This window comes from Pseudoliparis swirei, chromosome 18 (assembly GCF_029220125.1).
Source record: "Pseudoliparis swirei isolate HS2019 ecotype Mariana Trench chromosome 18, NWPU_hadal_v1, whole genome shotgun sequence".
NCBI lineage: Eukaryota > Metazoa > Chordata > Actinopteri > Perciformes > Liparidae > Pseudoliparis > Pseudoliparis swirei.
In genome coordinates this window covers 27,599,509-27,627,008 of record NC_079405.1, presented here as the reverse complement: position 1 = coordinate 27,627,008, position 27,500 = coordinate 27,599,509, and the positions used below count along the sequence as shown (strand labels likewise).

The 27,500-nt window shown below is 46.3% G+C and overlaps 2 protein-coding genes across 2 annotated transcripts in view; both read right to left on the bottom strand.

The window, feature by feature from the left end:
* Positions 1–189, bottom strand: part of LOC130208317 (papilin-like) — a 5,798-nt gene extending 5,609 nt beyond the window's left edge. The window contains exons 1-2 of the mRNA XM_056437361.1: positions 172–189; positions 1–37 (exon numbers count right to left, since the gene is read on the bottom strand). The exon at positions 1–37 is cut by the window's left edge and continues 140 nt beyond it. Coding sequence (XP_056293336.1) covers positions 1–37; positions 172–189 — 55 coding nt within the window. The remainder of the gene's footprint in view (positions 38–171) is intronic.
* Positions 190–6,204: 6,015 nt separating this feature from the next.
* The window catches only part of adamts9 (ADAM metallopeptidase with thrombospondin type 1 motif, 9), a 36,913-nt gene continuing 15,617 nt past the window's right edge, over positions 6,205–27,500 (bottom strand). Inside the window, exons 13-28 of the mRNA XM_056437379.1 lie at positions 26,400–26,581; positions 25,871–26,007; positions 25,244–25,361; positions 24,561–24,656; positions 23,500–23,666; positions 22,335–22,464; positions 20,981–21,107; positions 19,885–20,095; positions 19,645–19,806; positions 16,503–16,670; positions 14,628–14,747; positions 13,245–13,352; positions 13,002–13,169; positions 10,223–10,471; positions 7,695–7,856; positions 6,205–7,066 (exon numbers count right to left, since the gene is read on the bottom strand). Coding sequence (XP_056293354.1) covers positions 6,878–7,066; positions 7,695–7,856; positions 10,223–10,471; positions 13,002–13,169; positions 13,245–13,352; positions 14,628–14,747; positions 16,503–16,670; positions 19,645–19,806; positions 19,885–20,095; positions 20,981–21,107; positions 22,335–22,464; positions 23,500–23,666; positions 24,561–24,656; positions 25,244–25,361; positions 25,871–26,007; positions 26,400–26,581 — 2,494 coding nt within the window. The 3' untranslated portion in view covers positions 6,205–6,877. The remainder of the gene's footprint in view (positions 7,067–7,694; positions 7,857–10,222; positions 10,472–13,001; positions 13,170–13,244; positions 13,353–14,627; positions 14,748–16,502; positions 16,671–19,644; positions 19,807–19,884; positions 20,096–20,980; positions 21,108–22,334; positions 22,465–23,499; positions 23,667–24,560; positions 24,657–25,243; positions 25,362–25,870; positions 26,008–26,399; positions 26,582–27,500) is intronic.

Below are 27,500 nucleotides of genomic sequence, written 5' to 3'. Positions count from 1 at the left end.
TACGGGACTTGAACCCTCTGCCGCAGGAGGCGGAGCACTGAGAGATGCAAGAAGAAGGGGGGGAAGAAACATTTAAAATCGAAAAGATATGTTTTGTGTTAAAAGTGGACACACACAAAAAAAAGCAATTAAATTCAGATTATTTCTTTGTCTGCGTTATTAACGTCCGACGGGGACGTCGGGATTCATCGAGCACATCATCGGTCGGATGTCTGATAAAAAGCAGATGATTGCACAGATGAATAGAAACAAGCCAAGTATTTATTAATAAGGGAAAATCCCTTTGAAAAAAAAGAGATTATAATAATAAAAAAGAGACCCAGATATGAGACCCGGTCCCACGTGGTGAACGCGTCAACGCCGGCGGAGGTTCGGTTCACCTGCAGGGTGACGGAGCGACTGGGAGTTTAACTCGGTGTGACAGGCAGACACACACACACACAGACGCACACACACACAGACGCACACACACACAGACGCGCGGTAACTTTAGCGAGGGAGTGGAGGAGGCGGGCCGGATGGGAAGTGGCGGGCTCCGAGTTGAGCCGGCGTGCGGTGCTGTCCCGAGAGACAGGAACACGCCGCGACCTCTCACCTCATTCGGGGTGTGTGTGTGTCTGTGTGTGTGTATGTGTGTGTGTGGAGGTGGGGGTGAAGTGCTTATTCACCTCTTTTTTCAAACACGGGGCGACCCTCGCATCCCAATTTGACCCTTGAGTCCGTGATGTCACTCCAAAACTATTTTGATTCGGGTTTTTTTTAATGCCGAGAAATAAAGAAAAGGAGTCGGATCGAGTTTGTGAGACGCCGTCGTGACTCAATTTGACATAAAATGACATTTGAAGCTCATGATTTCATGATTTCGTGACGCTTATCAATAGTTACCTTCGCATTGAAAATGCGGGAAGGTTATGTTTTGATCGCCGTGTATTTATTTATTTGAATGCGTGTTATTCGCAAAACTCAAAAAGTATTGAACCGAATCGCATGCAATTTGGTGGGATGATTGTTTATTATCTGGGGACCAGTTGATTCGATTTTGGGATCGATCGGGTCAAAGGTCAAGGTCAAAGGTCATGAACAGGTCAAAATCTTTCGCAGAACTCAAAAAGTATTGAACCGAATCGCATGAAATTTGGTGGGATGATTGTTTATTATCCGGGGACCAGTTGATTAGATTTTGGGATCGATCGGGTCAAAGGTCAAGGTCAAAGGTCATGAACAGGTCAAATCTTCTTGAATCACATGGAATTTGGTGGTGATCAGTGGCGGCTGGTGAATTTTTTTTGGGGGGGGGGCGCAATTTAAATAGCACTCAACAATGAGAAGAAAAGAGGTTTTGAGTCGAATATTGTAAAAAACAAAGCTTTATTTCAAGAACACAGCGTGCTCAACACGGTCCAACAACAACTATCAACACACTGTGACTTTGGGCATGAGAGGTTCAGAGCAGCTTTAAGGAACATGGGGTTGGGTTTCAGAGGTTTGCAAAATAAAAGAGTTTCACCCTCACATGAAAGAGGTTCAGAGCAGAATAGAGTCAGAAAGAGATCACATGTTACATTGGGTGACAGAGCAGACCCACTACTGTAAAGACAAGTAGCCTCCTCTCTTTAAAGTTGGCAAACTTATCAATAACTCTCTGGTTAAAGTCAATCATGTCTGTAACCAGCCTGTTTCATTATTCTTGAGGGAATGTGTCTGTTTTTCAGAACTTCTTCATTGTGTTTCGATGCCAGTTCGGTCTCCTACTGCTCTGCATGAAGCTAACTCGCTAACAGCTGTTAGCGAGTTAGCTCCATGCTCTTAGCTAGATAACTGCGGCAAGATTCGTGCTCTACACTTGTCTGAAGCTCTGTAGATCCCTCACCCCGTTGTAGTCCAGAGAGTTTCAGTCCCAGGACTTTGGAACAACAGACAGGGGGAACAAAAAACGAATTACTCATGGAGCATTCAGCTAATCAGCTCCGGTTAGCATATCGGCTTGAGGAGAATCTCCGGGTGTACGTCCTCCCGCGGTCAGCGATTTGCTGCTGAATTTTTAATTCCGGATGTTCGGGTCCCAACTCTTTCAGACTCTTCTTATCAATATCTGACCGTCGATTGAAAGGTCTTTCGCGTAGAGATACCACAGAGTTTTCAGTCACCGACGCCATGCTAACAACAAGCTTCTGCTAGCTATGTTGCTCGCGTACCTGCGTGGAGGTGGAGCTCCCTGGCAGGGTTGCCAGGTCTGTGAGATAAAGCCAGCCCAATATCAGAACTCAAAATATGCCTGTGCCAAACCATATACACTGCTTTTAAAGTCCAACAGCATTGCTATCATTGCCAAATGTATTGTAATATCTACAAAGTAACAACATATGTTTAGTTTGCCAGCATTAAAAGCAGTTTTCCCTCAAGTTATTTCACCTAGGTCCTAAAATGGCCTTGTGTAATTAGATACAGTATATTATCATAAATAAAATGTGTGTACGTGCTGATCTGGAGTCAGTTTGGTAGGATTTGGGTATGAATAAATTATTTCATTTAAAATATGGATTTTATTTAAAGATATTCATGTAATTTGCATGCAAAATAGGTCTACTCGAACCAAGGACAAAAGATTCTACCCGCAACACTTCAGAAGTGGCCCGATTCCGCAGGAAAACCGCGGACCTGGCAACACTGCTCTATGGGCTGAGGGAACATACGGGTCTCTGATCTGCCCAATAATCCAATCGCGTGCGCACATTTGTGCGCCCCAAGATTCGGTTTCATCCGCCAATGTGAAGCCGGTCATTGCCAAAACGACTGAAATGTTGTATCGATGCCGTACACACGTTAGACCAGCGCCTCGAAAAGGGAGGGCTTCTCTCCGTGATAATGGCGATATATTATATTTTTTCACATTAACTTAAGTGGTTGTTGACAGGGGCTTACGGTCTCCCACACACATTTAGCGCGTCAACACGGTATATTTACTATTTAAATGATTTGGCATATAATGTTTTTTGACAGGATTTTTTTTTCTTCTTTTTTTTTTTTTCATCTCCAAATTTTAAGAGGGGCGGCGCACTAGCGCCCCCTATGGACGAACCGCCACTGGTGGTATGATTGGTTATTATCCGGGGACCATTTGATTAGATTTTGGGATCAATCGGGTCAAAGGTCAAGGTCAAGGTCATGGAAAGGTCAACATCTTTTTTTTTTCATAGCACGATACATTTTTGTCCAATTGGCATGCAACTAATGCCAAAATGTTCATAATTCAATGCCCAATCTTGTGATATGCGAAGGTATGCGCTCTACCGAGTGCCCGTTCTAGTTTTTAATGTTATCGCCTGAATATCAGGCCAGTAAGACGAGCCGTGGGTCGAGGGAGGAGGAACGTCAACGGGAAGCTTTTACACCCGAGTCCCACTCAGGTCGACGGACTTCTCTTTTTATTCTTCTTGTTTTTTTCACGAGGGCTTTCCTGTTGCTGTGAGATGCCCTCAGAGCTCCTTGAACATCAGAACAAAGGAGTCCATGTAAAGCGCTCCGGGTTCCTGTAACTACCAACGTCTCTGCTCACACACACGGTTTCCAAGAAGTCCGTGCTGACAGGACAAACCGGGAAGGGGCCCCCGGGGGTCCACCAGATCAAACATGACCCCCGTGACCCCCACCAATTCGCCGCCGCCATTGTTTTGCTGAAGGCTCCCCCCCCCGGCCCCCCCATATTGGTACACTGTCATCAAGTTGCATTAGGCCGGACAGAGGGGGTAAAAGGGGGCGGGGCTACTTCACAGCGAAATAAGCCGTCACAGAAAAAAGAATAACACGGATGTAACGCTCAGTGATTTGTGTGTTTTCATTCTGGCTGTTTGCCGTCTTTCTTTCAGAAAAATCTTTTTAAAGGTGAAACACTTAAAAAATATATATTTTTATTATTATTCTTTTCTATTCATTGAAGTTTTTCTTTGTGTCATTTACAATGTTTTGCAGCGTTCTTTTTTTCCCAGTGAGATTGAAAAAAAAGAAATAAAGAAAAAGTATGAAAAAAACTTTTTTTAAACTTACAACACACACACACACACACTGTAATTACCGTGAAGCCGGAGTCGTTCATCTGGAGTTCAGTTCTCCACGACAGCGAGAAGTGACGCTATCTAACGTCTTTAGTGGTTGTTACTTTTTATTATCATCCGGACAACCAGTCTGAGTCTCTCTTCTTTTTTTATCTTCTTAGTTCTCAGCGTGGGAAACGAATGTGGAGTTTAGATCGCGGCCCTCAATTATCTCAAATTACAAGTGAAGAGATGTAAAGTTGAGGCGAATAAGAAGTTAACGAGCTGGGACCTCCTAACGAGACGCCGGCGACGTGCCTGCGCTGGTGCGTAAATTGTTTAAAGTTGGTTTACTATCATAAAAAGAACACATGTTGACATTGAAAAGTTTGTGAAACGACCCAAAATGTGAAGTTTGTGCTCATTTTTAAATAAATCGCATCAGATTTAATAAAAATCTTCCATCTTCCCCCAAAACGTCCAGCTGCGTCACATGGTACAGCTCTTAATAGTTCATATTTTCATATCTCTTGAACCTGTTGTCATGGTAACGATTACACCGTGAATTGGGAATAATTCCTCTAGTTAACCAAAATATATTGTATAAAATAAGAATGAAAAGAAGCCTTGGATAGTACCTCTATTTCACTTTAATCGTAACCTTTTCTGGAAATGAACAGAAATCCAACATCCATTAAAAAACATTTTTAAATATTGACATGACATGATATGAAGTAACAATAAATACAAGTAATTACATAAATATACAGAAATCATCTTGAAACACAAACTAATACTGCCATTTGTGAATAAGAGACATGCAAAATGCTTATTTTCAAGAGCCCGTCGGTGTACACGGCGTTTTGATCCGTACTGCGATGCGCACCGAGAAGGTCGAGGCACAAGGTCAAAGGTCAAACTGCAAGGTCAAAGGTCAAACCGTTTACACCGTGTTCTACTTTCACTGGTTCGACCTCGCCGCTGCCTGACAGCCACACACACACGTGGGAGTCATCACAAGTTCTCATTAGTAGATGATGTGAAGGAGAGGAAGAAAGAGAAGAAGAAAAGAAAGAAGGTAGAATGTACTCACTGCTGTGTGATGTCACTACGGACATTTATGACCAGGAGGAGTCACCTGGGTGGGCTGCAGCCCCGACATCACAGATTATTGATCAGTTCTTTTTGGTGAATTGTTACAAGGTGGGAGACGACACACACACACACACACACACACACACACACACACACACACACCCTGGATCTGTGTTTAGGGACCATTGAATGCACCGGGATGGGGGGGGGGGGCAATCATAACAGAGACTGAGGTAGACACATTAGTGGGAGCGCCGGATACAAAAAACACTGTGAGCCCCCCCCCCCCCCCCTCGTGGTCACAGGTGTCACGCGTTCAACGTACGACGCGGCGGCGAGCGTGTTTTCATCGGCTCCGTGATAAAGACATTTTTAAAAAGTACAGAAAGGAAGGCAGCGGCATCAAACGACCGACACCGATACGACGGTCGGTGTTATTTTACGATCTTTAATGTTTTGATCTCTCCCTCGTTCGGCCGAAGCAGCGTTGCATTGTGGGTTAGTTTGACGGCTAGCTGAGTCGTGTTCTGTTCCGAGTGAGGTATTGTTGAGCATAGCATATTCAGAAACTCCAATTGTACTTTACTGTACAAAGAAAACATGAACTAACACAATATAAATACACTCATATCAAAGCACCTTTGGAGCAGAGAGCTTTAAACCAAACTGGAATACAACGGCTATTAGTACGAACTACCACAAACTCAGAGACATTTTATTTTACAGCTCGCTGGGGAATATGACTGATTCTGGACGTCTCAGGAACTTGTGAGTATTTCTTTTAATTTATATATATATTTATACATAATATATATGTATATATGTAAATATATACATATATGTTTATATATATTTTAATATATATATATTTATATATAAATATATATAATTATATGTATATATTTGTATATATATATAATTATATATATGTATATATTTATATAAATATATATGTTTTTATATATATATTAATATATAGATATATATATATATAATTATTTATATATTTTTTTTTATATATATTTGGATATATATGTATGTATATATATATACATATATATATAGTAGACAGCCCGAATACAGTCCTATGTAAGGTGGTGCTTTTACAGTTCATGACAGACTACATTGCACCACATATTTGGATATTATGGGCCATTCTTTGGATAATAAAAAGAACAAGGCATCGTACTGTATATTCCTGATATACAAAAAACAGTCATCGGCATTTTGCATATGAACAAAGATTGGCTAAATGTGCGAATACAAAGAGCTAAGACACAAAATAAATCACCTTTAAAAAGTTAATGCTATATACAAAAAGATTTTTCAAAAAATGTAAAAAAAGATCTTAATAAATTATCTTTAAAAACAATATTTTACAAAACTATCTTAGATTGTGATACAAAGTGAATCCTGAATTGTTCAAATATTGATACAAGGCTCAACAACAGTTTATGGTAACCAGGACTGGCAGCAATGTTCACAGCTGTCACGGAAGTATTTTTGACATCTTTTTTTGGGCATATTTGCAAGCGAGCGAAATCTTTTTGCTATTTAAGAAACAGAAATGAGCATTTCACGAAAATGTCTTGAGAAAAAAGTTGACCGATCGCAGGCACCAGAGAGGGAGCGGGAAGCGGAGGAGGTTAAAAAGTCAAAAGAAGCAGGAAGGTCGTTTCTCCGTAAAAAAAAAAACACGAGAGGTTGAAAAAAACAAAAAGGTAGAGTAATTTTTTTTCCCACTATTTTTTTCACGAGCGTACAGAGCTCCATGGGTCCGTGCTCCAGTTGGGGCTAGACGGGCACGGCTGAGTATTGCACTGCTCGCGATCCGGCGGCTTGTCGTGGATCTCGCAGCTCAGGTCTTTGAAGCGCTCGCCGTTCAGACGCTGACACACCACCAGCCTCGTCTTCGTGCCGCCGCCGCAAGGCTTGGTGCACTGCGGAGCGAGGAGAAATAGATCGGTCTCGTGTGGGAAATGTGAGGAGTAATGCCAGGGTTCACATGTGGACCTATGGATTTCAATGGATTTCAATTACTTTCCCATGACTTTTCAATGACTTTTCCATGACTATTCCAAATTATTAAAATTCCAAAGCATACAGTAGAACCTTAAATGACACAAATGAATGAGAAACAATAGTTTGTTTAAAAGAAAAAAAACATTTATATTAAAAACCTCTTTCATTTACTATTCCAATGACTTTTCAATGACTTCAAACCAAATTACCATGACCAAAAATGTTGTGAAATTTCCGTGTATACACGAGTATGCACCTTAAATGACACAAATGAATTATAGACAATAGTATAAAAGAATAAATATTTATATATTCTTTTAATCAAACTGCGTAAATGAAAAAATGAATAGGACTTTTCCAGGCCTGGAAATAACCATTTTAATATTCTAGGACTTTTCCAGGTTTTCCATGACCGTAATGCATTTTCAAAAACCGAACCAACTTCTGCATCGGTCAAAGCATCTATTCAAATCCCAGAGAGCACCCCTCCCAGAAGCTAGACCGGTATCTGCGGAGGAGACTGTGAACTGTGACCTGATGTCTTACCTCCCCCCAGTCGCCATAGATCCACTGTGGACACGGGCCCGACTCACAGGACCGCTGCTCATTGGGCCGGCTGCGATCCTCACAGCTGTTGGCCGGGTAGCCGTTCTCGTCCTGGCACACGACCACGCGCCGCTGGAATCCTCCCGCACACGTGCTGGAGCACTGTTCAACAGACAGGGTGGGGGAAATACGTGTAAATAAGTACAAAGGGATTCAACCACCCCAACACAAGGAACACAGAAAACACAAACTTTTATGAGGACATGTGGTATTATGAGGACACGTGTAGTTATGAGGAAATGTGTAGTTATGAGGACACGTGTAGTTATGAGGACATGTGTAGTGATAAGTTATGAGGACAAATGGTATTATGAGGACACATGTAGTTATGAGGACACCTGTAATTATGAGGACACGTGTAGTTATAAGTTATGAGGACAAATGGTATTATGAGGACACATGTAGTTATGAGGACACATGTAGTTATAAGTTATGAGGACACATGTAGTTATGAGGACACATGTAGTTATAAGTTATGAGGACACATGTAGTTATGAGGACACATGTAGTTATGAGGACACGTGTAGTTATGAGGACACATGTAGTTATAAGTTATGAGGACACATGTAGTTATGAGGACACGTGTAGTTATGAGGTCACGTATAGTTATGAGGTCACGTGTAGTTATGAGGACATGTGTAGTTATGAGGTCACGTGTAGTTATGAGCACACGTGTAGTTATGAGCACACGTGTAGTTATGAATACACGTGTAGTTATGAGCACACGTGTAGTTATAAGGTCATGTGTAGTTATGAGGACACGTGTAGTTATGAGGACACATGTAGTTATGAGGACACGTGTAGTTATGAGGACACATGTAGTTATGAGGACACGTGTAGTTATGAGGTCACGTGTAGTTATGAGGACACGTGTAGTTATGAGGACACGTGTAGTTATGAGGACACATGTAGTTATAAGTTATGAGGACACATGTAGTTATGAGGACACGTGTAGTTATGAGGACACGTGTAGTTATGAGGACACGTGTAGTTATGAGGTCACGTGTAGTTATGAGGACACGTGTAGTTATGAGGACACGTGTAGTTATGAGGACACATGTAGTTATAAGTTATGAGGACACATGTAGTTATGAGGACACGTGTAGTTATGAGGACACGTGTAGTTATGAGGACACGTGTAGTTATGAGGTCACGTGTAGTTATGAGGACACGTGTAGTTATGAGGTCACGTGTAGTTATGAGCACACGTGTAGTTATGAGGACACGTGTAGTTATGAGGTCACGTGTAGTTATGAGGACACGTGTAGTTATGAGGTCACGTGTAGTTATGAGGACACGTGTAGTTATGAGGTCACGTGTAGTTATGAGGACACGTGTAGTTATGAGGACACGTGTAGTTATGAGGACACATGTAGTTATGAGGACACGTGTAGTTATGAGGACACGTGTAGTTATGAGGTCACGTGTAGTTATGAGGACACGTGTAGTTATGAGGTCACGTGTAGTTATGAGGACACGTGTAGTTATAAGTTATGAGGACACATGTAGTTATAAGTTATGAGGACACATGTAGTTATGAGGACACGTGTAGTTATGAGGTCACGTGTAGTTATGAGGACACATGTAGTTATGAAGACACATGTAGTTATGAGGTCACGTGTAGTTATGAGGACACGTGTAGTTATGAGCACACATGTAGTTATGAGGACACATGTAGTTATGAGGACACATGTAGTTATAAGTTATGAGGACACATGTAGTTATGAGGACACGTGTAGTTATGAGCACACATGTAGTTATGAGGACACATGTAGTTATAAGTTATGAGGACACATGTAGTTATGAGGACACGTGTAGTTATGAGGACACGTGTAGTTATAAGTTATGAGGACACATGTAGTTATAAGCACACATGTAGTTATAAGTTATGAGGACACATGTAGTTATGAGGACACGTGTAGTTATGAGGACACGTGTAGTTATGAGGACACGTGTAGTTATGAGGTCATGTGTAGTTATGAGGACACGTGTAGTTATGAGGACACGTGTAGTTATGAGCACACGTGTAGTTATGAGCACACGTGTAGTTATGAACACACGTGTAGTTATGAATACACGTGTAGTTATGAGGACACGTGTAGTTACGACACCTTAAATCAACTACGCCTTCCTTATCTGAGCCAGGTGAAGATATATATTCCACTCTCATGTCTGTATGGAAGCATGCTAACTTAGCTTAGCACAAAAAAGGGAAACAGCTAGCATAGCATAGCTATGTCCAAAGGTCAGAAAACCCCTGAGAAACACGTCCAGCGCTCAGTAATGAATGTAATCCTCAATGTCATCTCTGATTCGTTGACCTGCAGCGTCACATCGACTGTACGGACGTGACAGCGGCGTCTACATGTCTCACTTCCAGAACTTCTACGGACGCTAACTGTTCTCGCCGAGGGTTCCCGGTTGAACAACATTTTAGAGGTCACCGCCCGGAGAATCCGTTGCCTCACCGCGCCCCAGGGTCCCGTCCGCCATTGGTGCGATTGGCCGCGGGGCAGGTTGTTCCTGGCGCTGCCGTTCGGCGAAGGCCGGAAAGGTCGCGATTCGCTGGAGCGCGACGGGCACTGAGACATGGCGCAGTCCTGCTCCGTGGACGGCCGGTCGTCCGGGTCGCACTCGCCGGCGTCCACCTCTTGGTCGCTGTAGTTGACGCACGGCACCTGCCGCGTCGTCTTTCCCTGGCCGCAGGAAACGGAGCACTGAAAACGCACACACACACACACACACACATTTAACCCTTGTGTTGCCTTCTGGTCATTTTGACCCGAATCAATATTACACCCTCCCCCCGCCTATGGGTCATTTTGACCCGATTCAATGTTTCACCCTCCTGTTACCTTTATATTTACTAACATATTTTACCCTTTGGGTTCAATTTGACGCCAGCAATTAAAACCTCCAGAAAATTATTAGAATTAATATTGTTTTCCAAGTTTAAGTGTGATGTTTGTTATGTTTGTTTGTTGCGAAGAACACCGACATTAAACATTGAATGGGGTCAAATTAATCCTAAGGCGGGGGGAGGGTGTAATATTGATTCGGGTCAAAATGACCCTAAGGCAACACAAGGGTTAAAGTGAGTACAGACAGCGAGCCAACCAGACAGATCTCACGGACCTAAAGGTAAAAAACCAGAAGCGGCCGGTAGAACCGCATCATCAGTTTGGGGTCACCCCAAAAATGTTGTGTTTTCCATAAAAACTCTCACATTTATTTATCAAATTTATTGCTCAATGAATGTAAAATATAGACAAGACGTTGACGAGGTTATAAATCATGATTTTTAATGTAAATATTAATGTAGTTCTTCTTGTGGCTCAAAGGAAGGCCAGTTTTATAGCTTCTCTCATCAGCATAACTGTTTTCAGCTGCGCTCACACTGGAGATGGGCCTCTACACACCTCTGTAGAGACTTCATTAAACTCCAGAGAATAGTCATCTACACATTAACTATGTAAAGAGTGTATTTATGATTAATTTCATCTTATTTTAATTGACAAAAGAGGAAACGCTGCTTTCCTTCAGCTCGGCCTTAAATTAAAAACAAGGCTTATTCCCACCGCGCCAAACTGAAAGTTTGATGATTCTGGTAGTGTCTCCTTAGAAGACCTAAGCACACACACACACACACACACACACACACACACACACACACACACACACACACACACACACACACACACACACACACACACACACACACACACACACACACACACACACACACACACACACACACACACACACACACGTGTTTCTTTTTAGGGGGAATAGAGCCAAGGCGGATCCTCAGCCAAGCGCTAATGGCCTCCTCCCTCCTTCCCTCCCCCCTCCTCCCTCCTTCCCTCCTCCCTCCTCCCTCCTCCCTCCTCCCTCTTGCACAGTCCACCTCCTGTCTTGCCGAACGTGATCTATGACACTTATGCAACAGCTGCCTCCTTTAAGGCCTCACTGAGGGTAACACTGTCCAGAGGTTTACGCTGCTCTGACACCGTGTTATGGATTTCACATGATTGTAAGATACAGTAAGAAGACAGAGAGTACGGCACTGCATACGACGTGATGCTAAATAAAGATGGTGGATAATGTGCTATAGGCCCTGAGAACAACAACAACAACAACACGAGTGTCTCGTTGCTCCATCACTGCAGGACGAATAAGGACATTTGACTGCGGGTTCATCTGTAAATGTGGCCAGGACAGGATTCTGAACTATTTGTTTTGGCCAACTATTTCCTTTTGTCTTTGGCTCGGTGGTACATTTGTGGCTGTGTGTGTGTGTGTGTGTGTGTGTGTGTGTGTGTGTGGTGACCAGACCTGCAGTCTGGCTCTACTGCATCACTGTGACTGATGAGAAACATCTGTAAACAAGACAGGATCCCCTGGTTGCAGCCCCACCCCCCCTTTGGATCTCCCAGCTCCAGAAACCTTTTTGCCTCTCTCTCTCTCCCTCTCTCTCCCTCCCCCGCCCTCTCCCTACCTCACCCTTCCTCTCTCTCTCCCCTCTCTCCCTCCCTCTCTCTCCCCTCCCTCTCCCTACCTCACCCTCTCTCTCTCCCCCTCCCTCTCTCTCTCTCTCTCCCTCCCTCTCTCTCTCTCCCTCCCTCTCCCTACCTCACCCTTTCTCTCTCTCCCTCCCTCTCCCTCTCTCTCCCTCCCTCTCTCTCTCCCCCGCCCTCTCCCTACTTCACCCTTCCTCTCTCTCTCCCTCCCTCTCTCTCTCCCTCCCTCTCCCTACCTCACCCTTTCTCTCGCTCTCCCTCCCTCTCTCTCCCCCCCTCTCTCCATCTCCCTCTCTCCCTCCCTCTCCCCCTCTCCCTTCCTCTCCCTTCCTCTCTCTCCCCTCTCTCTCTCTCTGTCTCTCTCCATCTCCGTCTCTCTCTCTCTCCTCCTTCTCTCTCTCTCCCTCCCTCTCCCTCCCTCTCTCCCACTCTCCCCCTCCCTCTCTCTCTCCCACTCTCCCTCCTTCTCTCTCTCTCTCCCTCCCTCTCTCTCTCTCTCCCGCCTTTTGTACACTAAACTTACAAACATCTCTCAAATCATATTTACACTCATGCATTGAAAACAAACTGTGGACACAGTCTGCAGTGACTTCACTTCAGCTCTGTACATTGTCTGCATTATTTTATAATAAACCGAATTATTACATTTCATAACATGTGATCTGATGGGTTTGTGTGCTCGGAGTATTTTAATAGATTCTCTGGGTTTAAATCGTGATTTTCTCACCGCAGTCCACTCCAGGACTTTCCACTGTCCGCAGGCGGCCACCGAGCACACCTCTCTGGCGGGCGGCTTCGGCAGGTGGGCGCACGCCGCCTCCTCCGCCACGCCGCCCTGGTTCTCACGGCAACTCACGTAGCGCATGCGCGTCCCTTTGCCGCAGCTGGCGCTGCACTGTGGGAGTTTGAGAGGTTTGAGGAGCCGAAGAAGACGAGAAGAAATCTGAAGATAGAGAAACGGCCGACCGACCTGGGTCCAGGAGCCAAACCGCCACTGGGTTTTGTGGCCCTGGTGGGAGGGGCCTTTAGTTCCCGGGGGAACAGGGTGGCTGCTGGGACACTGGGCCAGATCACAGTCCTGTGGAAGGGACGACACACACACACACACACATTCATGCAGCGATGAACAAAATGAACATACTGTGACAACATCACGAAATACCGTGCGTGTCCGAGACAGCTCCTCCGACGTGGGGATGGAGCCGTCCCCGACACGTGAGCGCTCTTGGTGGTGGCGTTTCCCATCGACACCACCCTCTTTTGTGGCGGTAAGCCACTCGGCATAAAGCCCTGATCCCTGTCATAACAGGTCACGGTGGAGCGGTATTCAGGGCTCCAATGCCCGACGCTGGCGTGGTTTGTAAACTCCACCCCCTAATCCACCCCCCCTTGTCCCTCACCTCCCCCCCCCCCCATGACCTCTGACCCCAAGTCTCTAGGAATGAGGGCCATAGTCAGGTTGCATAGGCTCCACATTCCACACGGGGCCTCCTGATGCCGGCCGGCGGTCCTCGTGGCGGCGCTTTTAGTCGCTGTACGCACACTTCCTGTCCTCAAATATGACGTGAAACAATGCTCTACTATTATATACCCGCCAATCTATGTGGACGTTATGGCGTGAAGCATCTCTTCACCTCCACCTCCTCTACTCAGAGCTCCCTCCATCCATCTACACCTCTAAGCCCGGCTTGGTGGTCCACTTCACGGCTGGCTGGTTTAGAATCACAACTGGGGTTTTTTGTGGGGGGGGGGGGGGGGGGACTGCTTCAGGGTCACCGGCTCTGTCGGGCCCAGGCACCGGAATTAAGAGCCAGTGCGAATACATGGGGGGGGGGGGGGGGGGGGCATGCTCAGCCCTCTGAAGCAGGGTCCACGCCCCACGCTGACCAAGCACATTTAGACATTTGGGGAAAACCATTCCACGTGTAAAGCTGAGCACTTTAGAGTTGTTGTTTTTTTTAAGTCATATGAAGCAGATTCATTAAATTACACATGGCATTTTTTTGTGATTTATGACTTTTAATTTAAGTCTGTAGTGAGTTAGATGTTTTAAAGTGAGGGCAAGATTCAAACAAATTTGTAAAATAGACTTTAATGTCACTTTGAGAACAACACTCGCCTAAAACATGTGGTTGTGAGTTGTGTGTGTGTCTTTTGGGGGAGAGTGAGGCCGGTGGAACCTCCCCCTCACACAACACAGCTTTATTGAGACCAGGTGGAAATGAAATGTGTGTGTTTGTCCGTGTGTGTGTGTGAACGTGGACGCTTCCCCGTCTCCGCTCGACCCGAGGAAGCGATGAAGGGAAGGAAAAGAAAGATGTAAGAGAGGAGAGGAAACGTCGGCCTCCTTTACCTGGGCGTCGGTGGGCCGGGTGGCGGCGTTGCACTCGGTGTCGTCCATGACGGCGCTGTAGGAGCCGACGACGCACTTCACCGCTCGCATCTGGTAGCCCGGCCCGCACGAGGTAGTGCACTGGGTTTAAAGAGAGAGAGAGAGAGGGGGTGAGCCAAAGAGAGAAAAACGGGAGAAAGAGACCCGAGGAAGATCTGACAGTTCAGCTGAGGTAAAACACTCCCACACACACACACACACACAAATAAAAACAGGGCCGTAAACCAGGCCGAGCGTATAAAAGGACGTCTGTCCCCGACAAACAGCCGGAGATCAAAAGTTTCAACCAGAGACATTTTGCTCGTATTCTTTGCGTTTGTATTTCTTTTCCAGTGTCGAGCAACATCCAACATCTGGTTAGCTTAGCTTAGCACAACGATTGGACACGGGTGGTCTCTCTTTCTCTCTCTCTCTGTCTCTCTACCTCTCTCTCTCTATATATATATATATATATATATAAATATATAAATATATATAAAATATATATATATATAAATATATATATATATATAAATATATAAATATATATATATATATAAATATATGTAAATAAATATATATATATATATACATATATATCAATAAATATAAACAGATATACAGTATATATATGTATATAAAAATATATATATATCTAAATATATATATATATAAATAAATATATAAATATATATATATATATAATATATGTAAATAAATATATAAATATATATATAAATATATATCAATAAATATAAACACATATATATATATATATAAATATATATATATAGAAATAAATAAATGTATATATTGTGGCAGCCAGCCACGGACGAGACCACGAGGGGAAGTAAGGGATGGGAAATACCGACTGTTCCCTGTACTTCCCCACTGCGGCCCAGAGAGGGAGCCAACGGAACACCGACAGCCAGACGACAAAAGTGAAAACACCTGGGGGTGATTGGAGGCACGGGCCGGCAACCAATCACCACCCGGTACGTGGCAGATAAAAGACAGGACAGAAGCCCACAAGAGGGAAGTGGGGGAGACGACGATACGCCCGATTGAACTAAAACCTCTGGTATTGGGAAATAAAAGACTTTGCATTTGATGGTAAATTGGGTGTGGACAGTTTAATTATTATTTCTCAGTCACGGGGCACCCGCCGGGTGCCACAATATATATACTGTATATAAATATCTGTCTCTACCACTCTCTCTCTCTCTTCCGCCTCACCACTGCCAGTGAAACAGGGTCAAACTGGTGTGGCGGCACCTTCAACTACCATTTGCCGACGCTCCATTAAACAGCTTCAAATACACCTCAACGTGAGCACATCCTCTGATGGAGGGAGGGGGGGTATGCACTGCCCCGCGCGATGCTTTTGTAGAAGCACGCCTGCCGAACCGTAGCTTTGTGTGTTTATATTGGCGGGATGTGTAAACATGGAGAGAGAGAGATAGATAGAGAGAGAGAGGCTGCGGCACTATGAGACGGAGGAGTTTTGTCCATGTCCTCCTCTCGGTCTGGGGGGAGAGGAGTAGGCGCTGCTCTCCATCAGCTGATTACGCTTCTATTATCAACCCCCATGTGAACCGTGGGTCAGCGGATTATTTTATTGAATATTCTATTGAAAGCGTACGGAGCACGTTACAATCATACATCTATGGTCTATAGGTAGGTGTAGGTGGTGTATAGTTAGGTGTAGGTGGTAGGTGTAGGTGGTGTATAGGTAGGTGTAGGTGGGTGTAGGTAGGTGGTATATAGGTAGGTGTAGGTGGGTGTGTAGGTAGGTGTAGGTGGGTGTAGGTGGTGTATAGGTGGTGCATTCAGTAGGCCGGTGTGAACAGCACTCACCTGTCCCCAGGGCCCGACCTGCCAGGAGGCGCAGTCCTGCTGCTGGCACACCTGCACGGCGTCGGGCTTGGCGGAGGCGGAGCCGCAGAAGCGGTCGTCCAGGCGGTCCTCGGCGAACTGGCACCAGGTCTGCCGGTGCTGGTAGCCTTTCCCGCACGTCACGAGGCACTGACGGAGCAGAAAGAGGTGGAGGAGCTGACACGACACGGGGAGGCGGAGGCGGAGCGCTGCTCCCTCTCCGCTTGTGTTTGTTCGCTCCGCACGGAGATCTGAACTATTCCAGGAATGCGAGCCGAGGCTTTGGGAGCCGCTCGCTCCACAACATGGAAACTGTACGGCGGTTAAGTCTCAGCCGGCAAGCGGTGATTTCCCAACGCGCCTCACACACAACGAGTCTCACACACAACGAGTCTCACGCTGTGAGTCTCACGCTAACGAGTCTCACGCTGTGAGTCTCACACTGCAGTCTCACACACAGTCTCACGCTGTGAGTCTCACACACAATGAGTCTCACACTGTGAGTCTCACACACAGCGAGTCTCACACACAGCGAGTCTCACACACAACGAGTCTCACACAACGAGTCTCACACAACGAGTCTCACACACAACGAGTCTCACACACAGCGAGTCTCACACGAGTCTCACACACAACGAGTCTCACACACGAGTCTCACACGAGTCTCACACACGAGTCTCACACACAACGAGTCTCACACACAACGAGTCTCACACAACGAGTCTCACACACAACGAGTCTCACACACGAGTCTCACACACAACGAGTCTCACACACGAGTCTCACACGAGTCTCACACGAGTCTCACACAACGAGTCTCACACAACGAGTCTCACACAACGAGTCTCACACACAACGAGTCTCACACAACGAGTCTCACACTGCAGGTCTCACACAGCAGTCTCACACTGTGAGTCTCACACACAGCGAGTCTCACACACTGAGGTCTCACACACAGGTCTCACACTGTGAGTCTCACACACGAGTCTCACACACGAGTCTCACACAACGAGTCTCACGCTGTGAGTCTCACGCTGAGTCTCACACACAATGAGTCTCACACTGGCAGTCTCACACAACGAGTCTCACGCTGTGAGTCACACTGTGAGTCTCACGCTGTGAGTCTCACACACAGCGAGTCTCACACAACGAGTCTCACACACAGGTCACACAGCAGTCTCACACAGGTGACACACTGTGAGTCTCACACACAACGAGTCTCACACGAGTCTCACACGTGAGTCTCACACACAGAGTCTCACACGGCAGGTCACACACACAGCGAGTCTCACACACAGCGAGTCTCACGCTGAGTCTCACACAGGTCACACAGCAGTCACACACAGGTCTCACACACGAGGTCACACACTGGCGTGTCTCACACTGTGAGTCTCACACAGCGAGTCTCACACACGAGTCTCACACACAACGAGTCTCACACTGTGAGTCTCACACACAGGTCACACAGCAGGTCTCACACTGTGAGTCACACACAACGAGTCTCACACACGAGTCTCACACAACGAGTCTCACACACAACGAGTCTCACACACGAGTCTCACACAACGAGTCTCACACACGAGTCTCACACAACGAAGTCTCACGCTGTGAGTCTCACACACAGCGAGTCTCACGCACACGAGTCTCACACACAGCGAGTCTCACACACAGCGAGTCTCACACACAATGAGTCTCACACACAGCAGGTCTCACACGGAGTCTCACACACAGCAGGTCACACACAGTCTCACGCTGTGAGTCTCACGCTGTGAGTCTCACGCTGGCGAGTCTCACGCTGTGAGTCTCACACACGAGTCTCACACACGAGTCTCACACGAGTCTCACACACAACGAGTCTCACGCACAACGAGTCTCACGCACGAGTCTCACACAGCGAGTCTCACACAGCAGGTCTCACGCTGTGAGTCTCACGCTGTGAGTCTCACACGAGTCTCACACAACGAGTCTCACACACAGCGAGTCTCACACACAACGAGTCACACACAACGAGTCTCACACACAACGAGTCACACACAACGAGTCTCACGAGTCTCACACACAACGAGTCTCACACACGAGTCTCACACACAACGAGTCTCACACACAACGAGTCTCACACACAACGAGTCTCACACACAACGAGTCTCACACACAACGAGTCTCACACGAGTCTCACACGAGTCTCACACACAACGAGTCTCACACACAACGAGTCTCACACACGAGTCTCACACACGAGTCTCACACACGAGTCTCACACACGAGTCTCACACAACGAGTCTCACACACGAGTCTCACACACAGCGAGTCTCACACACGAGTCTCACACACGAGTCTCACACACGAGTCTCACACACAACGAGTCTCACACGAGTCTCACACACGAGTCTCACACACAGCGAGTCTCACACACGAGTCTCACACACAACGAGTCTCACGCACAACGAGTCTCACACACAACGAGTCTCACACACAACGAGTCTCACACACAACGAGTCTCACACACAACGAGTCTCACACACGAGTCTCACACACAACGAGTCTCACACGAGTCTCACACACAACGAGTCTCACACACAACGAGTCTCACACACAACGAGTCTCACACGAGTCTCACACACAACGAGTCTCACACACGAGTCTCACACACAGCGAGTCTCACACACAACGAGTCTCACACACAACGAGTCTCACACACGAGTCTCACACGAGTCTCACACACAACGAGTCTCACACACGAGTCTCACACACAACGAGTCTCACACACGAGTCTCACACACAACGAGTCTCACACAACGAGTCTCACACAACGAGTCTCACACACACGAGTCTCACACACAACGAGTCTCACACAACGAGTCTCACACACAACGAGTCTCACACACGAGTCTCACACACGAGTCTCACACACAACGAGTCTCACACACAACGAGTCTCACACACGAGTCTCACTGAGTCTCACGCACAACGAGTTTGTAGCTCGTAGCTCATAGCTAGCGCGAGCTACGAGCTAGCTGAAACATGATTATACCCTATATTTAAGCGTATGCACGCCGCCATCGCCTCCGCCTCCACATCGGACCGCCGTGTCTCTGAGGGCGGAGCCAATAAGAGCTGCACTGACCTCAGACCAGTCGCCGGCCTTCCATTGCGGACAGAGGAATTCGTTGCAGGGTTGGGCGGCCATCTTGTCCCTCTGGCTGCATTTGCTCTCGTCGCCGGGCTCGGCCGCCTTCCGACACGCCGCCCCTCGCCGGCGGGCGCCGCCCCCGCAGCTTTTGGAGCACTACGGCGGCAAAACGTTTCAACATCAGCTCGCCCGAAAAACACACAACATCTGGATTATGCTCACACACACACACACCTCGGACCAAGGAGAGTACTCCCAGCCGCCGGGGTCACAGTCCCCGCGGCATCCTTCCTTGTCGTCGGGTTTGCGCCGGCGTCTGCAGTAGCGGTCGTCGACCTTGTGGCCTTTGCCGTCCTTGCGGCTCATCTTGGCGCAGTAGATGTCCAGGACGCGGTAACCCGGGCCGCACTGAGCCGTGCACTCGCTGGTACGAGCCACGTGCCACCTGCATCGAGGGGAGAGAGAGAAACACAGATTATCGAAAAGGGACAAATGAATAATCCAAAACTGCGTTCACAACCAAGAGCGTTGCTAATATTTCGCGTGAGTAGATCCCACGAAGAAATGTCAACGTACAGACGCCGGTGGTCGCGATAGAGACTGTTTTTGACGCCTCTTTCGTTTCAAGTTGAAATATTTAAACTTTGGTGAAATATTTGCCCGACGACGAGTTGCGAGAGCCAATCAGCGTTGAGCTGCTCCGCCGTTGGTGAATCTAACTGCTGCTCTAGTGGAGCTGGAAGAGACGGTCATCCAGACGTAGAGGTGAAAGTCACCGAGCTGTGTGAGCCTACGGGTGATGTCATGTATTTATATATATATATATATATATATATATACATACTGTATATATATAAATATATACAGGACTGTCTCAGAAAATTAGAATATTGTGATAAAGTTCTTTATTTTCTGTAATGCAATAAAAAAATTATTAAATATTAAAAGAATAAAAGGCTTGCAATATTTCAGTTGATTTGTAATGAATCCAGAATGCATGACATTTTTGTTTTTTTAATTGCATTACAGAAAATAAAGAACTTTATCACAATATTCTAATTTTCTGAGACAGTCCTGTATATGATATTTATTTTATGAACCCAAACACGAGGGCGTTAGATGTTCAGACGTTTGTGGGACGTCCTCAACGAGTATAAGTATGCTGGATGAAGGAAAAGATAACTGTTTCCATGGAGTCAAACCCCGCCCCCTCTAAGCCCCGCCCCCTCTACGGCTCGAATGACGCAAAAAGCCACAAATAGTCAAGCGAGTAAACTCACGCAGCATAATGGTTCACAGAGGCCCCTGAAGGCTGCTGGGTAATACATACCTGAGTTCACATTCGGTGTTGCAGGGCTCGGTGACGACGGCGGGCCGGGCGGCGCCGTGGCAGCGCTGGTCCGACACCACGGCCCGGTCCGACTCTCGGCTGCAGAAGATCTTACGTTTGCGCTCTCCTGTGAAGAAATGAAGGACATTTAAAATGTGTGAAGCCACTCACACATGTTCTGGAGAGAAACACAAACATTCTTTCTCTCTTATTTATTTGTTCTCCTCTTTTTGTCAATTACGATATTTTGTCGCATTTTCTCGAACCTCATGCGGCGGCAGGAAATACGATCCTCTATTAGAACCTCGTGTTGCAGCCGGGCGCCACGAGAGGGTTTTTTCTCCAATGTGCCCTGCATGCAGACTGCCAGGAAAGCCTTAGAGAAGGTGCTGAGGGCAGACTACGCGTCCAGCTGTGTGAACTTGTTGGGTTTCTCTTTGGAATTCAAGAAAGTGGAGGGAAAGAAAGTTCTCAGACAAAGTGTTTGAGTCACACATAACGGGGTTTTAGAGTTTACCTGCGATCCGCCTCCGCACGCCTCCGCACTGCCGACACGGCGTCGGAAACACACGAGGTCAAAGGGCAAACTGCCCCCAAGAAATATAATGTGGCCCCTGATGTCACGAGGAGAGGCAACACATGCCCCTTAATGTCCTCTAATAATGATGATGATTTAATAGCGTTTTGTTGTTGTTCTTTTTGTATTGACTTTACTAGGCAGGTACACACACAAACAAAACATATATATATATATATGAATTAGAAGGAAAAAAAAGAAATAAGTTATAATTGTTAATAGTTGTTTGAAAAAAATTTCATAACAATAAATAAGCAGAAATAAATAAGAATACAATTAAATATGATCATCTGATTTTTGTTTAAAAAATCTAAGAAAACACTATTGCCTAATAGTCTTATTATTGCCTAATAGTCTTATTATTGCCTAATTGTCCTATTATTGCCTAATAGTCTTATTATTGCCATTTTTTTGACAGTTGCTCATATCCTGTGAGCCTAAATAAGTATATATTTTTTTTTTTTTTAAAGGTCAAATGTTATTTCACAAGTTTGAAAAAGTGCCCCAATTTATTTTTAAATGCTCCTGGATTTCAGCCCCTTAAATGAAGTGTAACCGTTCCTCTGAGTCGGGTCATGTGACCCACTTTCATCCACTGGGTCCAAAACCTTTATGTCTGGCATGAAGCTGTCAACCTCATCCCAGACGACCTCTACCTCTCCCCTCTTCTCTTGGTTCCCACGTCTCTCCCTCTCTTCTCTTCTCATCTCTCACCACCGTCGTTTATCTTTGGCTCCTCCCCCTCCCCTTCCCCCCCCCCCCGCGCCGCCCCCTCACCTTGGCACAGCCGGCTGCAGTCCTGCCACGGCCCGTAGGCGTCCCAGAAGAACTGCTGAGGTTTGTCTTCGATGGGGATGTTGAAGGAGTACCTGACGTCGGGGTTGTAGAGGTTCCCCACGGACAGCACCTGGGGGGGGGGGGGGGGGACACGCATTCAGATACAGGAAGTACTTTACATATACATATATATAAAGAGAGAGAGAGAAAGAGAGAGAGAGAGGGAGGGAGAGAGGTAAAGAGAGAGAGAGGAGAGGGAGAGAGAGAGAGAGAGAGAGAGAGAGAGGAGAAAGAGAGGGGGAGAGGGAGAGAGAGAGAGGAGAAAGAGGTAGAGAGAGGTCATATGTGGGTCAGAGGTCATATGGGGGTCAGAGGTTATATGGGGGTATGTGGGTCAGAGGTCATATGGGGTATGTGGGTCAGAGGTCATATGTGGGTCAGAGGTCATATGGGGGTATGTGGGTCAGAGGTCATATGGGGGTCTGTGGGTCAGAGGTCATATGGGGGTCTGTGGGTCAGAGGTCATATGGGAGTCAGAGGTCATATGGGGGTATGTGGGTCAGAGGTCATATGTGGGTCAGAGGTCATATGGGGGTATGTGGGTCAGAGGTCATATGGGGGTCAGAGGTCATATGGGGGTATGTGGGTCAGAGGTCATATGGGGGTATGTGGGTCAGAGGTCATATGGGAGTCAGAGGTCATATGGGGTCTGTGGGTCAGAGGTCATATGTGGATCAGAGGTCATATGGGGGTATGTGGGTCAGAGGTCATATGGGGGTATGTGGGTCAGAGGTCATATGGGGGTATGTGGGTCAGAGGTCATATGGGGTCAGAGGTCATATGGGGGTATGTGGGTCAGAGGTCATATGGGGTCATGAGGTCAGAGGTCATATGGGGGTCTGTGGGTCAGAGGTCATATGGGAGTCAGAGGTCATATGGGGGTCTGTGGGTCAGAGGTCATATGGGAGTCAGAGGTCATATGGGGGTCTGTGGGTCAGAGGTCATATGTGGGTCAGAGGTCATATGGGGGTCAGATGTCATATCAGGGTTTGTGGGTCAGCAGCTCCGTCTTTCAGTCAGGGGGTCGGCGGTCCAATCCCCCCCCTAGTCCATGTGTCCTTGACCCTTGACCTTTGACCCTGTGTGTGTGGCGTGTGGCCGTCACCTGCACGATGATGTCCTCCTCCAGGCGGGCGGTGCAGTTGATGCGCTCCACCACGTGGTCCGAGCCGCTGTACTCCACCAGCACCGAGCCCACCTTGATCTCCCTCTTGAACATGCTCACCACAAACTCCCCGTTCAGCAGGAACTCGCCCCGGCCGTTTGACGTGGCTGCAGAGGGGGGGGGGGGGAGAGGGGGGGGGAGACACTTACTGTGACAGAGATCTAGTCTTTGACCAACAATCACATTTTCTTTTGCATAATCGGCACAAAAACTGCATTAAAAAACCCCAAATATGAAACGTTTTCATTCTCATGAGTCTAACGAGCGAAAGAAGAGAAGACGCTCGCTTCCTCTACAGCGAGGCGCATGCGGCAGCTTCCTCTTCCTGTCCGGTCGGCCGCAGCTTCCTGTTCCTCTACAGCAGCTTCCTGTCCGGTCGGCTGCAGCTTCCTGTCCGGTCGGCTGCACGCCGTCAGCCTGATGCGATTATGCAGCTGATTTCCTGCCTTCTCTTCCTCGCCGGTTCACACGTTACACTAATGTGACCACGGAGAGCGGCTCCACTGTGGGGGCCCCTTAATGACTGAGCACCATACACACACACACACACACACACACACACACACACACACACACACACACACACACACACACACACAGAAGAAAAGGAAACTGCGATGTGCACTGACATACACCTTAATTGACCTTTTAGAGGAAGGTCGCCAGAGAGCAGTCAATTAGAGCTCAAGTATCAGCACGCTCGCGTTAACAAGACATGCGCCAACAACACACACACACACACACACACACACACACACACACACACACTCAAGGAAAATACACATACAAACAACTGACCTTGCTAAAAAGCGAATTCTGGCTCATTAAACGTGTCAGCATGCTACATACACACTACACACACACTACACACACACTACATACACACTCCATACACACTACATACACACTCCATACACACTACATACACACTCCATACACACTACACACACACACTCTAGCTGACCACCTGGAGCAGTGGGCACGTCGTTGGGATGACTCACCCAGGTAGTTGTCGTCCTCTGGCTTCCCCGAGTAGCTGTGCTGACGCACGTCGATGTTGGTGGCTCCGCTGGGGATCCGCACCACTTCATTGTAGCCTGTGAACAACACAATATATAAATAAATATATATAAATAAATATATATATATAAATAAATAAATATATACATACATTATATATATACATATTTATATATATACATATATATATATATACACTACCGACAATTTTTTGTTTTCCCTGAAAACTCACACTTTTATTTATCAAATGCAAAATAAATAAAGTTATAAATAAGATTTTTATTGTAAATATTAATGTTGTTCTTCTTGTGGCTCAAAGGAAGGCCCGTTTTATAGCTCCTCTCACCAGCATAACTGTTTTCAGCTGCGCTCACATAAAAAGGGTTTAAGGGTTTTCTACCCCTCCGCTAGTCTTCTAAGGCGATAACACAATGTACCATTAGAACACTGGAGATGGGCCTCTACACATGTAGAGACTTCATTAAACACCAGAGAATAGTCATGTACACATTAACTATGTAGAGAGGGTATGTATGATTCATTTAATGTTAAAAACACTGCTTTTCTTTGTTAAATAAGGACATTTCTACGTGACCCCCACACTTTGGAGCGGTAGTGTCCACATAACCAGGTCTGTCGTGTCATCAGAGAGGCTGCAGCTCACCGTACTGCACGGTGTTGAACGTTCCCGCCACCGTTTTGCAGGACGAGTTGTCGCCGCCGCACACGCCGCACTTGTCCCTCCTGGCTTTGGAGTTCAACACGTGGTCGCAGCCCGCCTGCTGCTCGGCGGGAAGGGGACAGAACAGACGGGGAGATGAGATACCGATCGTCAAAGAAACGATTCAAACCCAAGCGACCCCTTAAATGAGTCGCACGTATATTTCCCGTCTGTCATAGATTTTCCATTTCAGACGCCGCCGCTCTAGAGACGGCTCGCGCTCCGAGATCCATAAAGGATGAAGAGCTCAGCTCCAGTTCCAGAGCATCCAAACAAAATCCACTTGCCAGGGAGACGAATCGTCTTACCAAACACTGTGTGTGGTTGAGAGTCCACACACACACACACACACACACACACACACACACACACACAGTATATTGATGCGTGCGGTTTGTTAGCAATCAAGCGTTCAGACGACTCGCCATAAACACAGCGGTCTGGCAAAAGGGATGTTTGGGTTTTTGTTGTTGTTTTTTGGCGGGGAAATATTTGCTCGCTTGCAAAAGACGTGGAAAGAATGAAATCCACAGAAGGTAAACGTGCAGGAGCGCGAGAGACCCTCCTCACCCGGCACAGGCCCTGCACGCAGATGTCGTTGGTGTCGGGTCCGCACGGCGTGCCGTCGATGACGCGGTCCCGGAGCTGGTAGTAGGCGGTGCTGCCCGCCACCCGGCAGAACAGCTTACACCGGTCCTTCATCAGAACTGAGACGGAGAGACACACACACACACACACATTGCATCCGTCAGGGTTCATACGCGTTTTGACCTGATGGATTATTTCCAAGACTTTAAAACAATTTTTCCATCGTGGATTATCCCGACCGCTTCCCTAACTACCGTTGCTATGGCCGCCAAACCTTCCGGTGAAGGTGCGTTCACTCGTGCGAGAGCGTACGGCGGCTTAGATTTAGAGCGTCTTTCTTTTAAAAAGAATATGAATTATTTAAAAAGCAGCGTAAATTAACATATCAATACAACAAATTGACCGTGACTTTTTTTATTTTGGGCCTGGAAATAAACATTTGTTAAGTTGCACGACTTTTCCAGGTTTTCCATGAACCCCTGGTCTACTTGAAAAAGGAACGCCTCCTCACTTCCGCTGTACTTGGGCACCCAGCGGACGTTGGGCGGCAGGCCGTTGATGTTGAAGTGGCGCCCGTCGAAGGCGGCGCACTGCTCCTCCCGGAAGTCTTTCTTCTGCTTGGAGCACGGCTCCGAGTTACAGGAGCGGAACTTCATCCTCCGGCCCACGCAGTACGCGCCTCCATTCCTGGGCCTAGAGGGAGGAGAGGAGGAAGGAAACGTACCGATATTTGATTTGGGGGTCGGCTGTTGTTCAGTGGGGATGAGCTGTATATATATATATATATATATTTATAAATATATATATATTAAATAAATAAATATTTATATATATATATATTTTTTTAATATATATATTAAAATAAATAAATATTAATATATATATAAATAAATATAAACCAATAAATGTATATATATATTAATATATACATATATATGTATACAAATATAAATGAATATATAAATAAAGATATAAATATACACAAATAAATATTTAAAAATATATATATATATAAACATATGTTTATATATAAATACATATATATAAATAAATATATACATGTATACATATATATACACAAATAAATATATATATAAATAAATATGAATATGTATAAAGCTGCTTGTTGAAGAGTCCTTGAGCAAGGCACTGAACCCCCAGTTGCTCCCCGGGCGCTTCACTGCAGCCCACTGCTCCTCAATAACTAAGGATGGGTCAAATGCAGAGAAGAATTTACCCAAATTCTATAATGAAATTGTTCATCAACTCAGGGTTAAGTGTCTTGCTCAAGGACACATGGACTAGGGCGGGGATTGAACCGCCAACCCCCTGATGGGAAGACGGACCTGCTAACCAGTCGCCCCAAAAAAGCAGTTGTTTCTCCCCATAGATTAAAAGGTGTCGTCTCTCTCTCTACCTTTTCTTCCCAACATGTCTTTCACCATCTCACACCTGCAGTATATGACATCATCGTCAGGTTCAAACTCATTCCCCACCCCCCCCCCCCCCCCCCCGACCTATTTTTCCTCGGGTGAACACGAGCTATGAAAAGACTTCTCCCTGGAGGAGGCCCAGAGAGTTCCAGGAGGAGGAGGAGGAGGAGGAGGAGCAG